This window comes from Wyeomyia smithii, chromosome 2 (assembly GCF_029784165.1).
Source record: "Wyeomyia smithii strain HCP4-BCI-WySm-NY-G18 chromosome 2, ASM2978416v1, whole genome shotgun sequence".
NCBI classification, from domain to species: Eukaryota; Metazoa; Arthropoda; class Insecta; order Diptera; family Culicidae; genus Wyeomyia; species Wyeomyia smithii.
Window position 1 is genome coordinate 16,581,869 of NC_073695.1, and position 23,604 is coordinate 16,605,472.

The 23,604-nt window shown below is 37.3% G+C and overlaps 1 protein-coding gene across 13 annotated transcripts in view; it reads left to right on the forward strand.

Annotated features, from left to right (window-relative positions):
* The window catches only part of LOC129721468 (potassium voltage-gated channel subfamily H member 6), a 371,920-nt gene that overhangs the window by 175,982 nt on the left and 172,334 nt on the right, over positions 1-23,604 (forward strand). For 4 of the 13 annotated variants that reach the window (XM_055674044.1, XM_055674053.1, XM_055674048.1 and 1 more), the window contains exons 4-11: positions 5,596-5,733; positions 5,851-6,025; positions 6,127-6,313; positions 6,366-6,471; positions 6,890-6,922; positions 8,961-9,065; positions 21,275-21,432; positions 21,501-21,569. In XM_055674044.1, the coding sequence (XP_055530019.1) occupies positions 5,596-5,733; positions 5,851-6,025; positions 6,127-6,313; positions 6,366-6,471; positions 6,890-6,922; positions 8,961-9,065; positions 21,275-21,432; positions 21,501-21,569 (971 nt within the window). The remainder of the gene's footprint in view (positions 1-5,595; positions 5,734-5,850; positions 6,026-6,126; positions 6,314-6,365; positions 6,472-6,889; positions 6,923-8,960; positions 9,066-21,274; positions 21,433-21,500; positions 21,570-23,604) is intronic. The other 9 variants (XM_055674047.1, XM_055674046.1, XM_055674059.1 and 6 more) reach the window with 9 other exon arrangements.

The window sequence follows — 23,604 nt, forward strand, 5'->3', positions numbered from 1 at the left end:
GAAGTGGCGTGGATTGAGTCCATCATGTATGATCCTGTCGCTACCGTGAAAGCATAACGATCTGCTGTTCCATGTAAGGTCTGTGCCGATTGTTCTGATGCGTATTCATTTTTAGACAGTTGCAACGTTTGATGTTTTGCGGGGCGACTTGTTGGGCCTTATACCCCAATCCCTTGTCTCGCCGGAGAACCGTCGTGTCAGCTATCTGAGTTCCACGCTGGCACCAGGATGTAGATCAGCCACTCCTACCATGGAGATCAGACACTGTTTAGAGCCACACCATCTTAGTGAACAGACGGGTTAGCGAAGCGTTTCTTCTACCGCCAGAGTATGGCTAACGCCCCTTTTCTAGTTAACAACTCACCATGTGAAGCCTAAAGCCTAATCATCAGTCGCTTTTTGGCAAAGTAGCTCTTCAAGTCCCGCTCCACCAAGCCGAATGGTGCAAATGGAAAGGTCCAGTTTCAACCTTTCTTCAATCGCCCAAATAGTCATTCGTGGGTTTCTCTCTACTTCCCGGATTAATATCGTGTTCGTTCTTGCATCAGTTTTACATTTCGGTCCTCTTGTCGGTCAATCGACTACGCTGCCGAGCGTCTGACCTACCTACGCTGGAAGTCACAGCCGAGCGTTGAGACTACTTACGCTGGAAGTCACTCACAATCAAACTTCGGATCTGTGTTGAGATTTGCTTCCCCTTCATTTTCCGGGAGCTTCCTCAGCATCCAAAAAACACGTCACTACATACGAAAAATTGACCAAACAATAACGAAAATTTTGTTTGCTTCACATGTTAACAGCCAACTGTCAAAACCAAAAGGTGCATGCATTAAAAAACACAGTAAAATGAACTGACGCAAGTGGGTTTATTAATTTGTCAATTGTTTTTATAAAAATCACAGGAAGGTTGTGTGCAAAGCCACGACCACAAGGTTGAAATAGAATACTTTTACAAGAATGATAACCCGGCTGCTTGAGTGTCAGTCATTTTTTCTAGTAAATAAACGTTGACTAATCAGATCAATCGAATTTTGCGCTTTAACAAGGATTGACCATTTTCAATAATATAGTAAGTTGCTTGTCATGTTTGGAGCTTGACAATTTTTTAATTTTGGTTATGCAAAAAATTAATTTTTATGCAGATAATGAAAATTTTTCGAATGTCGTGCTCATGACTGAAGGAAAAGATAATTCAGTATGTTCTGCGACAGATAAAGTGCGGAGATAAACTAAAATGTATAGCTTTTACAAATTCAAAAACGTAAACTAACTCAAAAGAAAATATTAACTCTTCAATCATCAGGTTTTTATTTCATCCTGAAAAGGACAATTTGTTGTTCAATTCAATATCGGATAAGATACCGATCACATCTCGGCGTTATCACTGACAGTGCGAATAAAGTATTCCATGTGATAAAATGAACAATGAAAAGCTGATTTAACATTCAAAACTAGACGGCTCATGTGTTGTCAAAATGAGTCAACTTTTCATTGAATGCATTTACTAGTGCCCGATATCGCACAGAGACTGCATTTCACTAAAGTAACCTCACTGCATCAGCTGCTATCGATGCTGAATACAGCTGCAACTGCTACGCTATCCGTAGCCATGCCACAGTTGTGGCCGCTATACGCTAGCATTGGCATCCACTGGCCCTGCAGCAGCCGGCCCAGCTGTTATCGATGCTGAGATCCGCTGCAACTAGTGCTATGCCACTGCTGTGGTCGCTATCCGCTATCGCTGGTATCCACTGCACTGCTACTGCTGCTGCTAAGGGAGGACTGCTGTTGTCGCTTTCTAGAACTATTATAAGCGGCTTCGGCTGAAACAGGCTCTTATATAGGCCAAATAGCATATTTTTAATTGCAAGGTATATGATTCGGTCGACCTTGCTTGGAAAGGAATCATAAAACGACCAATCAGAGGTCGTACTTTTCGTTTTGACAAGGTTTGACTATTTTCAATAGTACAATAGTTTGAATAATAAAATTACAATTATCTTCATTTGGGAAGAATCTTAGAAGATTTTCCAGTCTATTGCTGCGAGAACGAAGGAAATCCATTGAACACTAACCGATTTATAAGCATTTGAAATTGGACATATTTTTCACTTTTTTCGGGTTTAGATTTTTATTTCACATCCCTATGTAGCCGAACTTCCTGAGAGAAGTATTCTACTTCAAAAAAATACTTTGCGCCCATCAGTTCACATCGATGGACAACAACGACAACAAGGATGGTGGAACGGACAATATTATTTTCTTCAGAATTTTGAGCTGGATATCGGAATATATATGGTATATAGGCTTGTCTTTCAGTCACGCGCACGACAAACGAAAGTTACTCAAATTGTCTTTTCCCTAGCAAACTCTGAGCCTGAGGTACACTAAAGTTTGTTATTTTTTATGTGTAGCAACGCAAACACTCCTGTTCTGACTACAAGTTACCTTTGCCTTTAGTCCTCCACTCACCTCCTCTTGCCTGGTATGAAGTGAGTCATAAGGAAATCAAAGCTAACTGCGTCTTAACTTATTTTCGGCACACGTGTTAAATTATCACATAGCTAAAGGTTCTGATGGCAATAACCACCAAAAATGTATTGAAGGACGGAAGGCAATTTTGAGATGTAAAAAAGACATAGTATTAAAGATATCAAGCAAGTAAATGAAATTTAAAATTAGCCAAACCACTGTCAGTTGATTATGAACGTTACTTTATAGTCACATGTCCAATAAGTTCTGTTACGTCATGACATTGCCATCAAAATTAGGTTGTCAAGTGATGGATATGAGGCAGTACCCGTTGTAATTCATTGAGGATAGACTATGAAAAAGTCAAGTAGGGTAACTGACGGCTTCGTCATGTGATATGTATTGTAGGCAGGATTCAGTTTGCCAAGCTCTACTGTTTTTATTCCACCCAGAAACTCAATGTATGTTAAGATACCTTGAACGTTAAAGTTTTTCTGTTCGCACTCCGTTAAAAACTCAAATATATTCATTGTTTTCTGACAAAAATTAAACTGCCACTTTCACACATCTAGATATTCCACCCGGCCGAAGAAAACTTCCACGAATCACATCTTCGCCGCTAGCGATATTGGGTTACGATTTCCTCGAGAAATATACACTCGTTCACCCTCAAATAAATTTAGTTCCGTCGCACTCGCGAAAGCAAATAACTCATGCACTTTGAACACTTTCGATTAATGGAGGATACGGGATGAATAAAACTTCAATTTATCCAACACATCCAACAGGTTGGTTTACTTCGTCAGCAGACAGCACTGCATGTTGCTGGTGTTTTTGTTGCCAGAACAAAAGGAAACTGTTGTTGTTGCAAAACGTGCCGTATCCTTTTTCGAATAGAGTTTATGACATGTGAAACCATGTTTTGATGTTTATTGAATTGCAAAAACTCTTATTGCTATTTGCATATTCCTACACAAAGAAATTACTTTATAAATCAAATAGATATAGTAATCAGATTTAGAGTACAAACATATTTTGCGGTAAATATGGAGCCACTGCTGCGCACTGCGCAAATATCTCGATCCCTTTTGTTCTCAAACAGTAAACGACAACATGTATCAATCCCTCGACAATCGTGTGTACAGAAGCGCTCAAATACACATACAAAAATACAAATATGACATCACTAGTATTAATTTGCACATACAACTTATGGCGTCAGAATTCTACTTATACTTTGAATGGCGGAATAACGAAGAACGTTTATTTGCATTTCATAGCAAAAAAAATAGTTGAAACGAGTATAGTTTTACAAGCTTTCTTTCTCTCTCTGCCACTGACGAGCTAAAACAAATTCTGACTACAATGGAAATGGCTTGACCATAAAGGAACTGTAAGAGTGACTTTTTTAAAATTAAATTTAGAAGCTCCGTTGAACTTTTTGTGTCTTTTCTTAATTTTTCCAATAAGATAAAAAGTAGGAAAGAATGCTAGAAAAATAATAGATGAAATTAGACAGCTTATTAAAGAAGGATGATAGTTTAAAACATAACAAACGACATAGACTGACGAGAATTGGTAATTTACCCTACATGATGGAGATTATAAACCTTTTTGCTCGACAAAATAAGCAGTTTGATTTTTTTAAAGTGTGTAGCAAATTTTTATGCATTCAAATTTAAATTTTCTAATAGTACAGTTATTCGATAGCAAAAAGTTAGTTGTTGAATAAAAATTTCTATTACGACCGAAGACGTTAACAACGATCATTTATAAAAAAATTGAAGCAAACCGGCTGTAACTCGGCAGTCATTTTATGCAAAACACCATAATTGAAACTCACATTTTTTTGATGAAATCCAAGATGGCGGCGAGATCCAAGATGATGGCCAATTTTTTTCTACTTCGAATGAAAGCTCTATCATTCCTCTTGAAAACGATGTGTTGGTTGCAGCTCGGATCACGGATGTGTAAACGAATACTATTCGGATGTCCGGATATCCGAATACGGATAATCGAATAGTCGGATATATCCGGATTTTTTATTCTTTCTTCTAAGCCCGTTAGAATGAAATGTAACGCGAAAAATGGCTTTTTCCACAATCCCCCATCCCCTCGTAAGTAATTATTTACATAATTCTCATTAAACTATGTTCGGATACAATATCCGGATATCCGGATATCCGACTATCCGAAAATCCGGATATCCTGTCGGATAATATCCGTATATCCGGTTGACCCGGATTTTGGATAATTGTCGGATATCCGAGGTCGGATATCCGGATATTTTAATCCGGATAGTCCCAGCACTATTAGAGAGTGATTTGAACTACCCGTCAATGATTAAAAGAGGGCAGAGGTCAGTTATTTCAAGCTTTGCTATGACTATTAACAACCTTCAGAGGCAAACTTTTGCACGTGTGAATATTTTCTTGAACAATCCAGTATTTTGTGAGTTTAGTTAAAATAATAATAATAAATCAAAAAATTTAGAAAATCAACTATTATTTAGGTTATGTAATTAAAAAAATTTTGAATCGTTAGAAAACAATTTTTCGAAAATAACGAAACAATTAAGAAAAAGTCTTTGTATAATGGAGAAACAGCTGTGCAGCGGATCCGTATAAGAAACGAGATGTGAATTCGTTTTCAAGTAAGCAATCAGTCCAAGCGTTTTCATGATCTACTAAATGAAGGACTTATCGCAGTTCAGACAATTAATTAAGTTTTTAACCAGCGTTGGCCATCTGTATCGAATTGTCGATATTGTCATAGTTACATCTGATCTTAAACTCGATATTTCAAAAAATAATTCATCATTTCAGATTAAATTCCTACTTTCAATAACCCGAAAAGCATTGGCTAGCCACTACGGGCCAACTAGTTCTTCATATATTTGACTATGTGTTGTAACCACAAATGTGTTTTTTTTTACTGTAACCAGAGTTTCCACTTACGAAAATTTCTTCCTAGCTAGACGGAAGACGTGATCCCAGAAATATTCGAACCCAAGCCCTCAGCGTAGTTTGCTCAATGACAAAGTCTAGATATGATCATTGTTTTATGCATAATGAATGAATGACAATACCTTACATCAGAACACTTCCTTTTCCATTCTTCCAGGCATGAAATTTCTGTGTTCCGAGGTGATAGCCCCGATCCGTTCGGAGGTGGACGACATCTCGCTGTTCATCATCAATTTCGAGGATCTCACCAATCCGACCACGCCGGAACCACTGGAACCGGTCAAGCTGAGCAAATGTAAGTCCATCCATGGCAACCACACGCGCGCGCGCCTTTGCACTTCACTCGACAGATATTTGTGTTTTGCTTCTTTTTTTTTCTTCACCTCAAAATTTAAACCCCCAAACGATGTAGGCTCAGTTCCGTTCCTTTCAGTTGACCGCGCAAGGGCTAGCTTTCGACAATCGTTCCGTATCGGGCACATTGCACTGCGGGATAGGGGTCTCCGGCTGGCCGGCTATCTGACCCCGCCATCCGATGCCACCCAGGAGGAGGAGGAAGTGGGAATTAACAAAAGTGCCATCGAGAGGTAAAACGTCGCTGCTTGCTCGAGAATCTTGTAAAATAACTCACTAGTGCCACTGTTTGGTCCAGACACGGTTAATGATCGCTTTTTTTGTTATCGTTTAGGGGGTTTTGCAGCGATAGGGTAAGCCAAACGACGGTGCTAAAGGTGGAAACGAATATATGGACGCCAATGTCGACCCCGGCGTTGACGAGAACGAAAGAATTGGACGCCTTACCGCCGGACGTTGATACGCTCAGTGGACCAGGAGAAATTGTGATAACCACGCCGGTGGCCAGTGGCTCTGCCAAGGCAAGTACACCGATCTAGTTGAAACTAATCACTATTCTTTTCGCTTTTGTAGACGACCAAACTGGAGGCGACACCCAGCGAGCTTCCAGCGTCGATCACCGACATCAAACCAGAGTTTCAGCAAACCAAAAGTTTAGACTTTGAGATACAATCAAAACGTAGGTATAGTCGGACGAATTGGCCACTCACATCTAGTATCATATTTCGTGAGAAAAAAAAACACCACAAATCACACCCAACATCTTGGATCACAGAACCTGTTGCTACTTTCAGTTCCATTTTTTTTTGTACTCTCTTTAGTTACTGAAGATTGCGTTCATGTTGGGTCTTTCTGCTCCCCTCCTGTTTGATCCTCCGTCGTATCACCAAAATGGAACGCATTATGCACTGATGTGTGAATTTTTTAGTTTAAAACTTACGACAATGATTTTGATTATTTAATTTTCCCTTAAACTTCTCAGTTTAGTTAATCAAAAATCGAAATGGAGTCGATTTCGTTTTACCTATAATACCAATATATAAAACAATTGCTGAATAGCGAGTAAGACTGACAAGCTTTTCGTATCGTATCTTTAGTGCTGCATATTGGCAAGCAAACGCCTAACAAATGTAATAAACTTTCTCATTTACTGTTGTTCTAATTTGTTGTCCCCGTTTTTTTGTTTTGTTTTTATCATAGGTGTATTAGTTTGAGTTTGAGTTTCGAACATAATTTGAGTTGATGTTCCTTTTTTTAAGTTTTCGTTTCTGTTTTTGCTTTTCACTGTTGTGTAGCTCGATGTCGTATTTTCGTCAGATTGCTAGAGATTTTCGATGTTTAATTTTGGACTTCAATTTTTATTTTCTAGATTCAAGGTTGCAAACTCTTGAATCATGCAACTGTGCATGTGGTGAAAAAGTTCGGCGTGGCAGCTTATATTTTTTGCATTTGGATATGGAAGGGATGCTTTTTTAAAACAATAAATATTTACGAAAGTTGGGGTAACACCTTGAAACTTGTGGTGTAACATCTGCATCTCTGCTGCATTATTTTTATACAGTGATTTTGATGCAAAATTTATTCAGAATATTTTCTATCAATTATTGATTATTGACTCGTTACTCATTTGTTTAGACCAATTGTAGCTCAAAGTCGCACACTAATAGTAAAGTTTCCTCATTGTATCCATAACAATCCAATAGTTATGGATAAGTTACAGAAGTATGGTATAAATAATTTGATAACATAGTGAAACGCAGTGACAAAGACATTTTTGACATTTTAATGTCTTTCATACTTACTGATAAATAATGTGATAATGAGCGCTTTTCCCAGCGTTGAAGTGGTATTAAAGTCTAGCTATGTTTAATGCGCTGCCAACAAAATAATTGGCTTGAATCAACCGCATTTTTTTTGTGATCTCATAAAGAAATGTTTTAACGCAGTACATGCTTAGCATATACTGACGTACACGGGAAGTTTCATTGAGATTCGACACATAGTGTGGTCGCAATGACTGATAAGACCCATAAAACCCACGACGATGTGGATTACCAGGTTTTATCAGTCAAACGTTTATAGCGTTCTTTTCCAGAAAGTAAGTAACTCGACTAGCAACCAATTCTGTTTTGCTAGTTGAAAAATACCCTACAACAAATTATGTCTACAGTCATTATAAAAGGTCCAAAACTGATAACCGATTTCAGTGATACTGCAAATTTATCCCTTCTTTGACTTTTATTTTACTTGCCGAAATTTTTTTGAAGTTGATACGCTTCTAACCCCATCGTTGGGCGATTACTCAATAGTTTTACATGGGTTTCGAAGCTTAAAAAAAATTCTCTCGACTTTTGTAACACACAAAGTATTTGCTATTGGCATATATTAATTATTGAAAAATTATTGAAAAGCAAAATTTTGGAGAAACGTACAAAAAAAAAACAAAAACAAGCCTGTCTAAAATCATGCTTTCCGATTTGAACAATATTGTATGGAGAAAATAAAGTTGGTCGGTCTATTCAAAGGAGAGAATTCTTTTAAAGATTTTCCAGTTACCTTCCACAGGCTTCGCGAAAATTATAAATATTTTGTACCGTAAGATCAGTCATGCGATTTAAATAGAAGTGAAAAATAATTCCATAACCTACCCCGACGAGTGTCAGTGTTTAGTACCTTAATTTTATTTTTTCTCGCTTTTTGTTCTTCCCTCCAGTATCTTTATGTATCGTTTAATTAGTTTAACTTTTGAACTGAACGAAACTTTCTGCACACCCCTCTAACACAAAACAGCACCCCATTTTCAAACTCGTACTCGTATGCAACTTGTTTAACCGTACAGTATACTGCAACCAAGTTTGCATGCAACTTCCCTTATACAAGAAGCGCTCTCTTTATATATACGTAAAAACCGAATATTTGCATACAACAAGCCACTTCCCGTACATCGTTTCTCTTTTTCTTTACACGACCACCGGATGTTGTATACTTCCGTTGTTTTACCCAATTGTGTTTTATCTTCTCTTTTTTCTCTTTTTTACCAACTTTTGCCCCCCGTACTACTACCGCTACCACTACTACTACTGTTACCTACCCCCTCCGTACGTTTGGTGTGTGTGCTGTTCGTTCTTTTTTTCTTTCTTTTCTTTTTCTTTTGATGCTTTTTTGTAGATTTCGAACACACTAAACTAATCCAGTCTTATGAAAGTACGCACGCGAAAAATTGTCGAGGGTTAATTGAAAAGCGTGCTCATACGATAGACGATTTTATGCGAGGTAAAATTCCGAAACATTTCTATAACATTGCGATTCCAACTATTATCAGCTAAGAAATCAGTAGTGTGACTTCTTCTCATATAACTGCAACTACTTCTCAAATGCATACCTAGATGGAGAATCTGTTTCCGAACCCCCGAACTACGGGGTTTATTTCTGTGCACTTTTGCCTTTCTGACGAATAAGTAGATTTTTTTCCTAGAAAGAACAAGAAAAAAACTCCGTTCACTCACCAAGCGCTGTGACAGCCCTGGAATTTTATTTCACTGTTTCTTAAATTTTTAAATTCATTTTTATTAGAAACCCGAACCGCTTCTAGCCTATGTTTCGCTTGTCAGCCATGTGAATCGTCTTTTTTTAACTTCAATGTGTATATGTTTGCATGTGGTTTAACAAGTTGCGCGCCCTGCTCTGCTTCTCTGTATTTTCGGTGAATTTCGTTATCGGATTGTTAATTTCCTGTTTTATTTCATTGCAGTTTTTTGACTAGTTTGAAGACCAACCGAAGTTTTATTATTTTCAGCCGCATTTTGTTTGAATCAGGTCACGTTTTCAAGCAAAACATTTCCAATTTAAAGCGCTTCCTATTCAAGAGTGCAGAAAGCCAAGCCCCAAACCAAATAAAAAAACCAAATACACAAGCTGCGAAGCTCGCTTTATCCCTTGCCGAGATTTTCGCTGCCTAATCCTGTACAGACAAGTGCTACTGACCGCTTGCGTACTCGAGCAATATATGTGTGTAGTGTAAGAACGCCCCGAATCGCTTCTTCTCCACTAGAAAGAGAGACCATGAAGGTGAGTATCGGTATTAAACCACAGTCGGTGTGCCTTCCTTCTGATCGATGTTTTAACGCTGTCTGTATCTGTGTACGTATGTGTACGGTTTGACACTTTCTGTGGAATGCTTCATCAGCAGTGCATGTAGATCCAAAGCGCGCGTGTTTTCCCCTTGCCGGTATCGAGCGCGTGAGTCCACCCACCTGTGCCATTGTGGAAAACTGAAAGTGTATCATCGATCCGCCCGTATCGAACAATGATTTGTTGTATAGAATATACGCACCTTGAAGTCTCAAAGCATAGAAAAAGTGTTTTTTAAATTAATGCCAAAATTTCTACAAAATCCACAAAAATTCAAATAAGATAATAAATAAATTAAAAAAATTCAAATAAAACATTCAAACGAACATGGACGATATTTAAGAAGTTCTATGGAATCCTTGCAATACTAAGTTAATAACTTTTGTGGAGACAGATCCTTACCCTACCTCCACCTCCACCTTCCCCTCTCCACATCATTCGATCATAGGCTAGTCTTCTCTAATCGCCTACAACACCCGCTGATCTTTCGTCCTCATCCAACGATTACGGAGTCTAGCACGGAGTCCCCGAGCTCAGTTCGACTCTTTGCTGAATATTATTACCGCTGGACGCTCTTCCGATGTTAGTGTCACGTGGTCAGCCCACTGTAATCTGGTATATTTCATCAGCTTTACAATATGCGCGTATTGGTATACTTGGTACACCTTGTGGTTCATGTGGCTGCGCCACAATTTTTTATCAAGTTTTCTGCCAAGTATTAAACACAGAATCCTATACTTGAAGACTCCAAGTGCTCGAAGGCCGGCCTCCCTCATCGACCCATACTCATGGTCGTTGAGTACCACCAAGCAACTGACGTCAGAAGACGCACAGCGCCCAACGATTCGATTCAGTTTTCTCGAAGGCTGTTTACGAAAGGATCAATCAAGTTGGCGCTAAGGTCCTTTAAACCGATGAAGCCTCCAGGACCGGGATGGCATTCTACACATCTTGTTACAAAAATCAAATATGGTCGTAATGCTCGAACTGATACATATTTTCCATGCAAGCTTTACCCTGAGTCAAATCTCAGATAGCTGGTGGAAAGTCAAGGTGGTACGAAGATAGGAAGAAAAGACGTGTTTTACCTTCAGGCCCATTAGCCTCACATCTACACAGTTGAAATTTGTTGTTGTATTATTGTATTATTTAGATTTATAGTAAGCTGAACTGGACGGCTCTAGTTGTCTACGCAGTAATATAAACTGCAACAGCACTGTTGGTAAAACCTGGGATCCTACATAATCATCACACGGCCATGAATTACCCTCTGGTATCGAGAGTAATGAGAATGCTGACTACCTCGCTAGACAAGACTCAGTACAGTAATTCATTGAACCTCAGCCATTGCTGAGTACCTACAAATCTGCTGTCAAGTGAGAACCTAAAACACGAGAAACGTTAGAAATAGCTAATCGATGGAACAACAAACATGGCTGCAGATAATCTAGACAGTTTATCTCTCCGAACCATGCTATGAACAAGAGGATTTTCGTCTCAAACGTGGTGAACTACGTCTCTACCCGGAGGTTATCACCGGACCGGTGCTCCTTACCACCTAAAAAACATCGGTATTATCTCATGTGATAACTGCCGCTTCTGCAGCCCTGCAGTTGAAACGTCAGCTCACCTGCTTTGTCATTGTAAAGCCTTTGCTTTTGCCAGCTATTACTTCTTCGGAAGTTACCTTTTAACTCCATACCAGGTATATGCTATTGCAATCCCAAAGAGGTCGTTTGTCTTTTTGACCATTATTGACGATGACGATAGAGTCGATGACGTTATCGGCGATGACGATAGTCACAAGACGTTATCAGCTCACTAACGTTATTTGTTATATCAGAGCAAGTGCACCAGCGACTAAATCTTGGTTGCTAGAGCTGGCTTGACAACCTACCAATAAACCCCATCGAGCGTTGCTATTTACTTTAAAAAAAAATAACAACCCACGGATCCGTTGCTATTAGACCAAATACTGCTTTGTTGGTGTTGCTATCCGAAACAGCAGCCATAGTCAAATCAAATTGTGAATTCGTTTATTGGACGTTATTGATTCGATACCGTCCAGTAGTTATCGTTCTTGGCAATTAGGCTAATGTCTAAAGACGTTATCGTTATCGTCGATAACGATGACAGACAGTATCGTCATCGGCGTTTACGATAGGTCATCGATTAACAACCTTGGTCACGACAGTATCAAGGCGCACAAATTCGTTGATTATAATAATTATTATGATAATTATTTCATAGATACCCCAATCTATCAAAATCTCAGGCACAAGATTTGAGAAACTTTCACGCTCTCTACCAGCCACACATACATATTTTTGGTAGCGTTGATGACTTATTTCTCTCTGCTTCCCTCCTTAAAGGCAAGATTGCATTTTCCTCTGCTCTCACTATTTCGTGTAAATCCATGAGTTCTACGGATTTCTGTGAGTTTCTGCAACCGTTGAAGTGAAATAAATCCGTTGATCTACGGCAAAATCTGTAGATCTGGCAAGTCTGCAGCTCTGCGGTTAAAACTAATCAAGGTGCATATGAGAAATCGGGATAATGGTTCAGCTTTTTTCAACGTTAGCTTTCCGTATTAAAAAACTCTCAGACAATTGTATACAAAATATTTGAGGCCCCATAACCTTGCTTCAGGCCGATCAACGCCACGAACGAATTCGAAAGTACGCCCGCTTTACTGACGCAAGATGAATAACCGTCAAGGGTTCACGAATCAGCTTACTCAGTTTTGTTGGAAAACGAAGCCGAAGCTCGTTGCGCTTAACTGAATTGTATGCCGCATTGAAGTCTATCAACAGATGATGTTCCTGCAAATTAAATTCTCAGAACTCATTACCATTGACGCAAGGTGAACATTTGGTTCGTTTTAGATTGCCCGTCCCGAAATCCGCACTGGTACTCTCCAATAAAAACTTCCTGCAACGGCTTCAGTCTATGAAACAATTGCTGCGATGAAGTCCACCACCTCTTGTAGACTTGAAAGTACTTAACAATACAAAATATACCAAAAAACCGCAGTAAAACTTTCAAAAATCCAATTCAACAATTTTGGAAAATCTAGAAATTTGAAACCTATCACATTTTTAAGATGGCTAAAGAATAAATAATAGCAAATTTTCTCACTCGTTTCTACATATTAGATGGGCCACTAAGTCTCGTTATTAAAAAAATAAATCTCTTGGTAATGGATTTGCTGGTAACTCGTAATACCCTCACAATAGATTAACGATTCTGGTCGCAGTGAGCATGTCCACACAGGGAAAAAAAACTCTAAATACTGAAGCAAGCTATTCCTGTGTTTAGCGTGGATTCTCATTGAGCGATTCTTCCAAACAGTCCAATTCACACAAACAGTCACCACAGACTAACAGACATAACACTTTGAACAAGTTTTCAATAAAATCATCGTTCGGACCTAGACGCGACAGCTGGCTTCTTATTTTTCTTTTCGTAACGGCCGTCATCCCCGTCGAAATTTTTTTGAACGTTCCATACCGTTGATGCCAGAATGATTATTTTTAACAACTTCTGCAGGTCAATGAAAATAAAACAAATTAAAATTGCAACATATATAGGCGAATAATACTCAATTCTTATTTATTATTTTATGTTCAATAAAGCATACTTCTATTATCAAATTTTTTCTTCCTAAGTTTCTTGGTACCCAAATTTTTTCTTTCTAAGTTTCTTGGACTTCAACCGAAATAGTAATAAACGATTAATCAATGCATTTTTAAAGTTATAACAGTGAAATACATTACTCGGTAATATCATGTACCTTGCATACTTTTGCATCATTATTTATGAACAATTATAATAGTTAAATTATGACTCCCCAGCATCACTGCTGTCATAGACTAAAGAGACATAGATATCCAAGTTGGGCTTCGCTACATATAATCTCAAGGCAACACTATGAACTTGCCATCTGTAGGCCGTTGGGTGAACTAAAGCATATCCACTCGGAAAAATATCATGGTACTCCTTATCATTTCAGTGGTGAGCTTGACCAGATTCTCACACCCAGAAAAATATCATGTTACTTTCAATCAGATTTGTACGGCGGTTTTCAATCGACTTTACAATATAATCTAGATGATTTGCAATTTCAATTTATCACAACAACAATGCAAAGAAACCTCGCGTAATTTTACAGATTAGCATGAGTCACAAAATGTAAAAATCTCATAGATACTCTCATCGAATTGTCGAAGGTGACGAAAAGAAAAAAAAAGCTTCACATTCACTTAAATTATTTTTACATTGTTTATGTTGTACTTGACGTTCGTGAATTTTGACGAAATAAGTTATGCTATGCTTTGCTACTCGTTGTAAGTGAATTTTGAGGATATTAAGAGACGTATATAACAACGATTTTCAACGCAGTAATGTAAAACCTTAGTTAAAAATAGCGTTTAGCGGTATTCACCAAAATAAATATTGTATCGTTTTTAAATAGAACTTCAAAGGATGAGTGAAAATTTACAAATTTGATTTTCTCAGTTCTTTGCAAATATGAATAAATCGATTTGAACATTCAAGCAAGTAATAGTGAAATTGATAATGAATGAGATCACAAACAATAATCTGCAACGGAAGCTACAAACCGAATAGGAGAACATCCTACAGCATTATTTGACGGCTGAGGCAGAATTATTAACCCAACCAGTTCCGCAAAGGGATTAAAGCTGTATAGTGGTTCTCAATCGACTATTAAAATTGGTACAAACAACAAATGAGTTATGCTAATGATGACTAGAGCAAGATACCTGACTTCATACATTTTGCTCGCAACACCTTTATAACGGTGCCCTCTGATGACCTTAAAACTGTGATTATTAGCAAAATCGATTTATCATGCTCAATCCGCTAGATGAAAACGAAACAAGATGGCAATACCGTATAAGGATATTGAAAATTAGATGACAGGACCATACAATGATATTGAAAAACATGCTTCACCTTTCACCACCTTGTCATCACCAAATTAACAGTATACAAATTAGTTCAATTTTCGTTCACGCGCAGCGAAACTATCTAGACTATCAACTCATCTAGACCATATAGATTAGTCTGTTAAAAACACCGCACAAATCTGACCAAGCCTAAAAAGATAGCAATTACCTTAATATTTTTCTGTGTGTGCTCATTAAATGTAGTTCACCCAATCGCCATCATACTCGGAGGGGCGCCACATTTTTGTTGCCCGTATTGTTGGTTGAGTTGGATATCTATGTTTCAATAATCTAAGCTGCTGTACAGTGAAAAGTAACCTCGTTGTATTTTCTACGTGACGATTGCGTTATCGAATTCAGCCAATCAGCAGCCGGTTCAAATTGGTTGAATGTAACGGTGACCAGCTGTCACGTCTTGTCTTAGGTTCGGACGATTCCAGTACTTTACGTTAGTAACACTAGCACCATCTGCTGCCGTGTTCGCGCTGCGTCATGTATTTCGACATCAGCGCTAGCGTTACGGCATGTGTCAAATGGGGAACCACAAAATATGTATGAGATTGCATGACAGCGAAATGAAATGAACGGGCTACCTTAAAAACCCCTAACTTTTGAATTTCATTAAGATTGAACATGTGGTTCAAAAGTTATGGAAAGAAACGTGTTCTCGAGACTATTTAATCTCACTCAGGTTTCTCAGAGATGGCTGGACCGATTTTCATAAAATCGGTGTCAAATGGAAGGTCTAGTTGCCCCATAAGACCCTATTGATTTTTTTGCAAACGGACTATTACTTTGCCTGTTAAATGTGAAATCCAGCTATGAAAAGGAACATTTTCCGAAGATTACTTGGACTCACTCACTTTTCTCACAGATGGCTGACCCGATTTCCACTGAATTAGTGTCAAATGAGAGGTCCAGCTGCCTCATAACACCCTATTGAATTTAACTGTAATCGGAACTGTAACTTCGTCTGTAATGTATCGAAATGTGAAAATCACGAAACTTCATTATCTCAGAAACTACACAACCGATTTGAACAATATTGATATCAGATGAACGGGCTAGTTAAGAGTTAACTGATGAATTATGATTGAACAAGTGGTTTCATAATTCGGCTGCTCTATACGTTCTCATTTCATTCGATTATAATCGAACTTAAGTAACCGTTATATATTGAATTATTAAAACAACGAGTCTATTATCTCAAAGATTACACGACTCATTCAATATAACTAGCGTCATACGAATGAGTTATCTCTTAAACTTACAAACAACTAACTTCATAACAACTTGATTTGTGGTTCAAAAGCTATGGAATGAAATGAAATTCAAAGACTGTTAAAAACTATACCTGCTTTGATCAATATACGTGGCCTCAACATAATTTAAATGTGGTCGTACTATTTGAACGTTCCCGGTAACGCTCGTGATTAAATTGTTCGAAATTAAGTCATTTCTTTTATTTCGCTATTTCGTAAGCACTAACATGACCGCTAGGTGGATTAATTTAGGTTTTTATGCTTGAATTGAAAGCTCTGTCATTTGTCTTTAAAACGACATCCTGTTTGTAAAGGGATTAATGGCAAATTCAAAAGAAACATATCCATAAAAACATCAAAAATCGCCACAAATACAACTTTTTAAGGAACCGTTTGATTTCAAATTTTTTTCAGTGATAGGGTTGTGCATTCCTTTGGCAGTAGGGTTGAAATACGACGTCTCCTCGAAAAAAGTCCCCATGCAACATATCGGCTCAATAGTACTTGCGGATGTGTAACCTCAAAGTAGTTATAGTTTCACCTAAATGATCGACGAAAAAAATTCAATATGAAATCATCGAAACCGAACATTTTTTTAAATTAAATGTCTTAGCAATGCATAAAGCTTCGAGATCTAGAATAGCTAAAAAAATACAGAAAAATCAACTTTCTGTCTTGCAGTTCGAAAGCCTACTGACTCGACGATCCATCTATTTCTAAGTTGGCATAAACTGCTTTTTCGATATCAAAAATGTTATACTCTTTTATCGGCCAAAAAGTAAAGCTTTAATCGCTTTGAAACACGACTTCCGGAAGTCCGATTGCAAGGGAAAAGTTAATCTTTCAGACCTTTGCCAGGGACTTGTGATACAGAATTTTCCGTACGTGCGAAATCTCGGAGAGAAACAATTTTCTTTTCCAAATTTGCTTGATTTAGAATAAAAAAAACTTCATCACTATTCTAATTATTGCACTGCCATGCGGTCGTTATTGTTTCTCCGTGGAAAACATGTTGTCTAGTATCAGTACTTTATTCTGGCGAAGGAATGTTGGGAAAATATAGTTTCTCAGACTATGCAATAGAAGGTTGCATCAAATGTTTGTTATTGTTATGGGAATGGAATTTCGTGATTGTACTTCTAAGTAAAAGGCTGCTGCACGATTGAGCAGGAATTTGGCATGGAGACTTTTTTCGAGAAAAGTTTTCCATACCAACTGCATATTACATATACATATTTTCCTTACGGATACAGAAATTTGGTGCGTTCCTTTGCCCCGCGGTTTCTGCATACTTTTGCCCCACAATTAGTTTTCCAACTGACTGGTTTGATTTTTATGACAAATGCCAAATACTTCTCACAAAACAAATTCACTTTACAAACCAGAATTACACACTAGTTTTTAAGGGTATGTTATTTTTTAGTTTTTGTAGATTTCAAATATGTAATTCCCAAAACTAAGACTATTAGATCCAAACAACTTAGAACAAAACTCACCTCATAATTTTGCACTTTTCAAACGGAACGTATTGTGTTTACATGTGTGATCAGCTGACGCAGTAATGTTGCAAATTGTTGCCAGTTTATTTTACTCGTAATTTCGAAAAAGGCAATGCGTACTTGTGCCCCTCATACTCACTATTCTATATTTTCATATAGAAATGGTTTTGTCCGCGGATATTTGTGGTTTTTGTATGTATCTGTTAGTTAATTAGTGCAATATTTCAATCAAGATAGTCAAAAACTATAAAAATATAAGAGATAAAAATAAACTATCTTCGGAGAAATTATGTGTTTTATAATAGCAAACAATATTGTAGAACATTAAAAATTGTAGAAAATCATTGTAAAAAAATATTTAAAGGGACATTTAATAGTACACTCCACAAGTCCATTAAATACACAGTAAAAAATTCTGAATATCACACTTCACGTGAAATATTTTCTCATTTGAATTTCTGTTGCTTCTGACAAAAACCACGATTTTAAATGAAATTTATATGCAATATTATTTGAATTTCAGTTGCTTCTGACGTAAATCATGGTTTTGTTTGAAAATTACACGCAATATCATTCAAATTTACGTGGAATGTTATGGAATTTTCTATCATAAGCGATGGAGGCAATTCTTTACATGCGATTCGACATAAAGTTTTCTTACTGTGTAGGCAAATAGAAGTATGATGTCTTCGGTAAAGTTGTTAATTATAAAATGTGCCACAACTTTACCGAATGAAGTGGATTTTTATATGCAAAAATTGGAAAAGTAGAGTTTGTTTCTCACTTTCAGGTGGATTTATCACAATATTTTTTATAGTGGTTTTAACCCTTAGTGTCATTTGCCACTCATTATCACAATATTGTGATTTTTATGAAATAAAAATAATTACTGGAAGAACTTTGCTGAAGACATTACGGGTCTAGAGTCATTTTTTTGTCAAAATAATTTCGAACGCGTTTTCGTAGCTTTGGATATAGTGTGCAGTTTTGACCTTTACTTACTGCTCCCGCCATCTACCGACAAATAGCAAGAACTTAGTTGCGCACCTAATATGTAATTGAACATATATGTGAAATTTTCTAAAAGTTACTTGACTTCCGTAACAAATTTTATCAAATATCGAAATACCGAATATGTTTGAAATGTCCAAATGATTCCCAAAAACGATTTAAAGTTCTAAAATGCATTAAACCGAGAAATCTCAAAATTCTAAAAATTTGGAATAGTTCAAAAAGGTTGTATAATCATAAAACGACAATTTGTTCACAAAAGCCCAAATGGTCTCAAAGATCCAAAAACCTAAAAAGTTACACAACTTCAAAATCTGAGAGGATTGAAAATTTCAAACAATCAAAAGGTTTAAGTGTAAAAATATCCATATCAAAAGTCATTCATCAATAACAAGCAAAAAATCGATAAACTAATGAAATGGACATTCTGAAGAATATGTTGATATACTGGAGAATCAGCTACTTAATCTTATTGTTCAATTTGTCAAGTTATGGTTGCATTGCAAGTTATGGTTATTTTCAAAATCCCAAAAATTAAAAACTCTTTGGAAATATATGAAAAATCTCGAAAATCATAAAAGTTTTGCAAAAAAAAATCAGCAAAATTCGTAGATTTTTAAAATTCCGAACAAATGTTGGAACATGCACAAAGAATTGCTTTTTACACTATAGCCTATCCCAAGCAAAAAATGCTAGATGAATGTCAGCAAAATATTAACTGTCTTTTTTCAACTTCATCACGAACTAAGCATAGTGACATAGTGCCGGCTTAGGTCAAAACAAAAAATTTTGATTCCGGCTTTCGCTGAAAGGCAACAACCGTTTTGGCAGACATGTTTTCTGATCTCTTTGCTGATTGTGTCTGTGATGATGGAAGATATAGTTTTACTGTCGTGAGTGTGGATTGCTTGCCAAAAATATATTTCTTAAGGAATTTTGCAACTTTATAAAATGTATAAAAATTCAGTCCGAGAAGTTGGTTAAAATCGTAATATTTCAATCACGTCGAACTTTTTTCATCGTTGCGGTTGGGGGATTTTTGGTCTTGTCATTACTGCAGTCCAACAAGTGGCTTTAACATTTTGAGTAATTCTGGCGACATTTCTATTTGCTGAACTACAGTGCGAAGAGAGAGATTTGAGATATTTTTCAGCATCTACACCTCTCACCTCTTATAGCACAATCTAAAGGTCCAATAATTTGGTTACCTTGCCTCCTTTTGTTAGTGAATCGTTCAAAAATGTATTTATATCACGGCTGTACAAGATCCATTTCAATTCTCTCATCGCCATCTCGAAAATTACTTACGGGTTGTCAAATTCAAACGTTCCCTTATTTAGAATTGATACACAGCTATCCCTGTATCGAAGCCTTATTAATTTATTACTTATTCATGGTAGAAGTGTTCGTGCTAATGCTTAGAAAATTATTTTTGACAACTGTCAAAATGATGGTGGCTTGAAATCGAATGTCGCAAAATTGCGACGGGCAATTCAATGCTTTTCAAAAGAAAACTTTTACTGGTTACTGTTAAGCCTGTATTACACTATCTGACCAATGGTCAAATATTTGACCCCTTGACATAATTTGACATCATGATTGATGTTTGCCACATTTAAAAATTCAAGATAGTGACAAACAATTATCTTTGACCACATTTTTATCTGTCAAAAAGCGACAAATCACCTTTGGTCAAAGAGTGTAATACAGCCTTTAGAAAAAAATTCTCTGGCATGCTATTTTGAACACAAAGTCGACCGTCAAATTTAAATTATTAAGTAGGTTTTGAAGGCCAGTTAGCCATAGAGTAACAAAATAACCAACAAATCTACTGACCCACTAACAGCGACAAACGTTCCACGAGTTGTCTCAATTAGAGAAATGAGTAACTGGGATTGCGAAATGCAGACTAATTATATTACCCACCTCATGGCAGCCGACGGGATACCTGACGAGGATTGTTTGTCTCTCTATTTAACTGACCAATTGGATTGGTGGGCAGCACCAAAGCACTCAAACGTCGCACCGTGTTCTTCCCTTGACGTTTGATAATGATAATTGACTGTATCCAAAATAAATAAATTTGGTTACACAGATGGATTCAACAACGAGTTGAATATCCTTAATTTTCGTAGTTTTAAATAACAATTGATACAAAGTTCTACAACGCGTCTAAGTAATTGTGAACGAGAAATGATTCATGAAGTAGTTCCATGGCATGCTAAGGTAGTGTAATCAATTTTCTCAATTCAACGTAACCAATCAATTTTATCGCGATTCATTCCGCACATTCGCTTCGCTTTTTATGCCTGATTCGCGATGTACATCCTTTCCTCATTTTGCTTGTGCCTATGCGTGTGAATTATATTCTCGTCTCTATCACTCTCTGTATAACTGTTACCTATCTGGTAGATTCATGTTGTAAATATATCTACATGTATGCGTACCCCCACTCGGAGGCTCGTCTTCTGACAGTGATTGTTTTTTCTCTAAAAAAAATAAGATTGTTAAGAGATAAAAACGTGCCCTGATTGTGACGGGTGCCATCCGACCATATTAAAACGGTTTCTTCCTGTTTTTCGCACGTGCGTCCCCGGGGGCCACATCAGGACCCACGAGCCATCACGCGCGACACTATTTTCCGTACGTGTCCTCCGAGAGCGACCTCCAACGCTACAAAGCAGTGCCATTAAAGCAGAACTCGAGTCGCGAACCGCGAACCAGTTCATCACTTTCGAATGTGCCTTCAGATTCTACTAAAACTAAGGTAAGTTGGCAGGAGAATTAATGGGAAAAAACTCTAGATTTAAAGAACGTCATTTTTGCTCCTTTCAGGATAATGGATCCGCAAAATATTTTCAGGGAACAAGACAAACAATAAATATGGGTGAAAAAGTAGCACAGGTAAGTGTGTAAGCCGTATTCTTTCTGTTCCCTCCCTCAGATAAATTGATTGCTCAGCTGTCCTTGGCAAAAAAATACGACCAGAACCAAATTCAAGAGACATTTGAAATCGAATCCAACCAATCGGATATGCTTGACCCGCACTCGTAGTGCCAAACACATTCCCGTTTATTTTTGTTGTGCAATAATCAACAAAATACCCATCAACACTACTATTTTTTCATGCTTCAAGAACCATGTAAGTATCATACTATTCAATTAAATGTCTTGTCACATATTGAAAATCAAGTCGCTACTAAAGTTCTGACTTAAAAAGACATGTCAATCTTCAGCGAGTATAAAAGAATTCGTTGAAAAATTCTGTACTTTCCGCGCCAATGGTAGCCGAAGATAAAGAAGTGAAAATATCTGCCAGAGTTTTTTTTTACCAAAAATAATCAAAAGGTTACAACATAAATTATTCACCAAACAACATAACTTATAATAAGTAAGTGTTATAAAGACCATTCTTGTTTCACAAAAAAATCTTCTTGATGTAACGTATGAGGAAAAAAAATCCGGACAAACTTTAAGTTCCAAATTTAAATCTTGCGCAACTTGTTTTTCTCTATTTGTTTGTTTATTCAAGTAATGTAACTCATTAACAAACCTCATAGGAAAAACTCAGCTCCACATTGCGCTGATTTCCTGATCCTCTGGGGTACTCGCTTTATAGCTTCCTGAATTCCGGATGTTTCAATTGTTTTGAGCTCCTTCTTGATTTTTCTATCAAACAATCGACGTTTTTTGCTCTGTAACCTTTATGGTAGACCATTCGCTTCAAATTTACTCAGAAAGTTTTAATAGACTGCAGCTGTGGCACATTTTGAGGATTGTTTCCTTTCGGAATAAACCCGATGTTGCCTTGCCGCAAATCCGCTAAAGTTGCATTAGCATAGTTTGACAATACAAGGTTTGGCCAAATATTGAAAGTTTTAAACCCATTTCATGCAGGAACTTGTTCACCGTTTTTGAATCAATCGGATATTTATTGCCCAGCTCACGATATGATTACGCCGACCGACCAGGCGTTTCCGCTCTCAACTTCGCTCGAACTATGCTCTCTTGCAAAGTGCATTTTCGTCCGGAACCAGATTTTCTTTTGAAATTATTTCCATTCTCGAAGAGTTTGTCAATAATGTATATAGATGTTTTTTTCTATATCCAAGATCTTCAGAATAGTTGAACGCTTCACTTCTAGATTTTTCTTTATTTCATTCACAAAAATTGCAAATCAATTTACGACGATCTTCTTCTGACTACGCCTTTTTCCCAACTAAGCGTCACTTGACAGAATCGACTAGTCGTGTTACCAGTTATATAAAAGTGGATCTTCATTTTGGGGTAAAGGATTTTTCGATTTGTGCAGCACTTCGGAATCGTAGACCAATTTAAAAGTTGTTCGGATTTTTTTCCCCACACGTTATTAGCGTTAAATAAGAAAAAAAGTAATTCAAACCTTACAGTTAACACCATCGTTATTAAATTGTGACATTGTTTTTGTCCATTCTTGAATGTAACAATAAGTGCCTTTATTGCCGAAAGCTCATACCACAGACTAACAGACGTAACACTAAACCTAGCCTCATCGCCACAAATAAACGATCATTCAAGGTTTCCATTAAAACAACAGCCGTCGCCCGACAACACCGTCTGGGGAGCTATCATGACAACAAATGCTAATTTGACACATGTACCTACGCTAAGCTAGCGCTGTTGTAAAAACTCAAGATGCAGCACGAACACAACAATAAATAGTGGAGTTTTGAGTTTATAATGGCAAGCGATGCCAAATACTATTAGGTTTCATCTCACAAAGGCCCGTTTCGAAATTCACAAAAAATCCAGCATTATAAGTAGATGTGGATGCTGGCCTAACAAGCCAGTCATCGTAGGTTCGAGTCTCGACTCAGGAGAGACTGTTAAGGGAGCTGCGTAGCCGCAAGGTTACAGAGTCCGCTTTGTCAAGCGGATGGTTGTGGGTTCGAATCTCAGT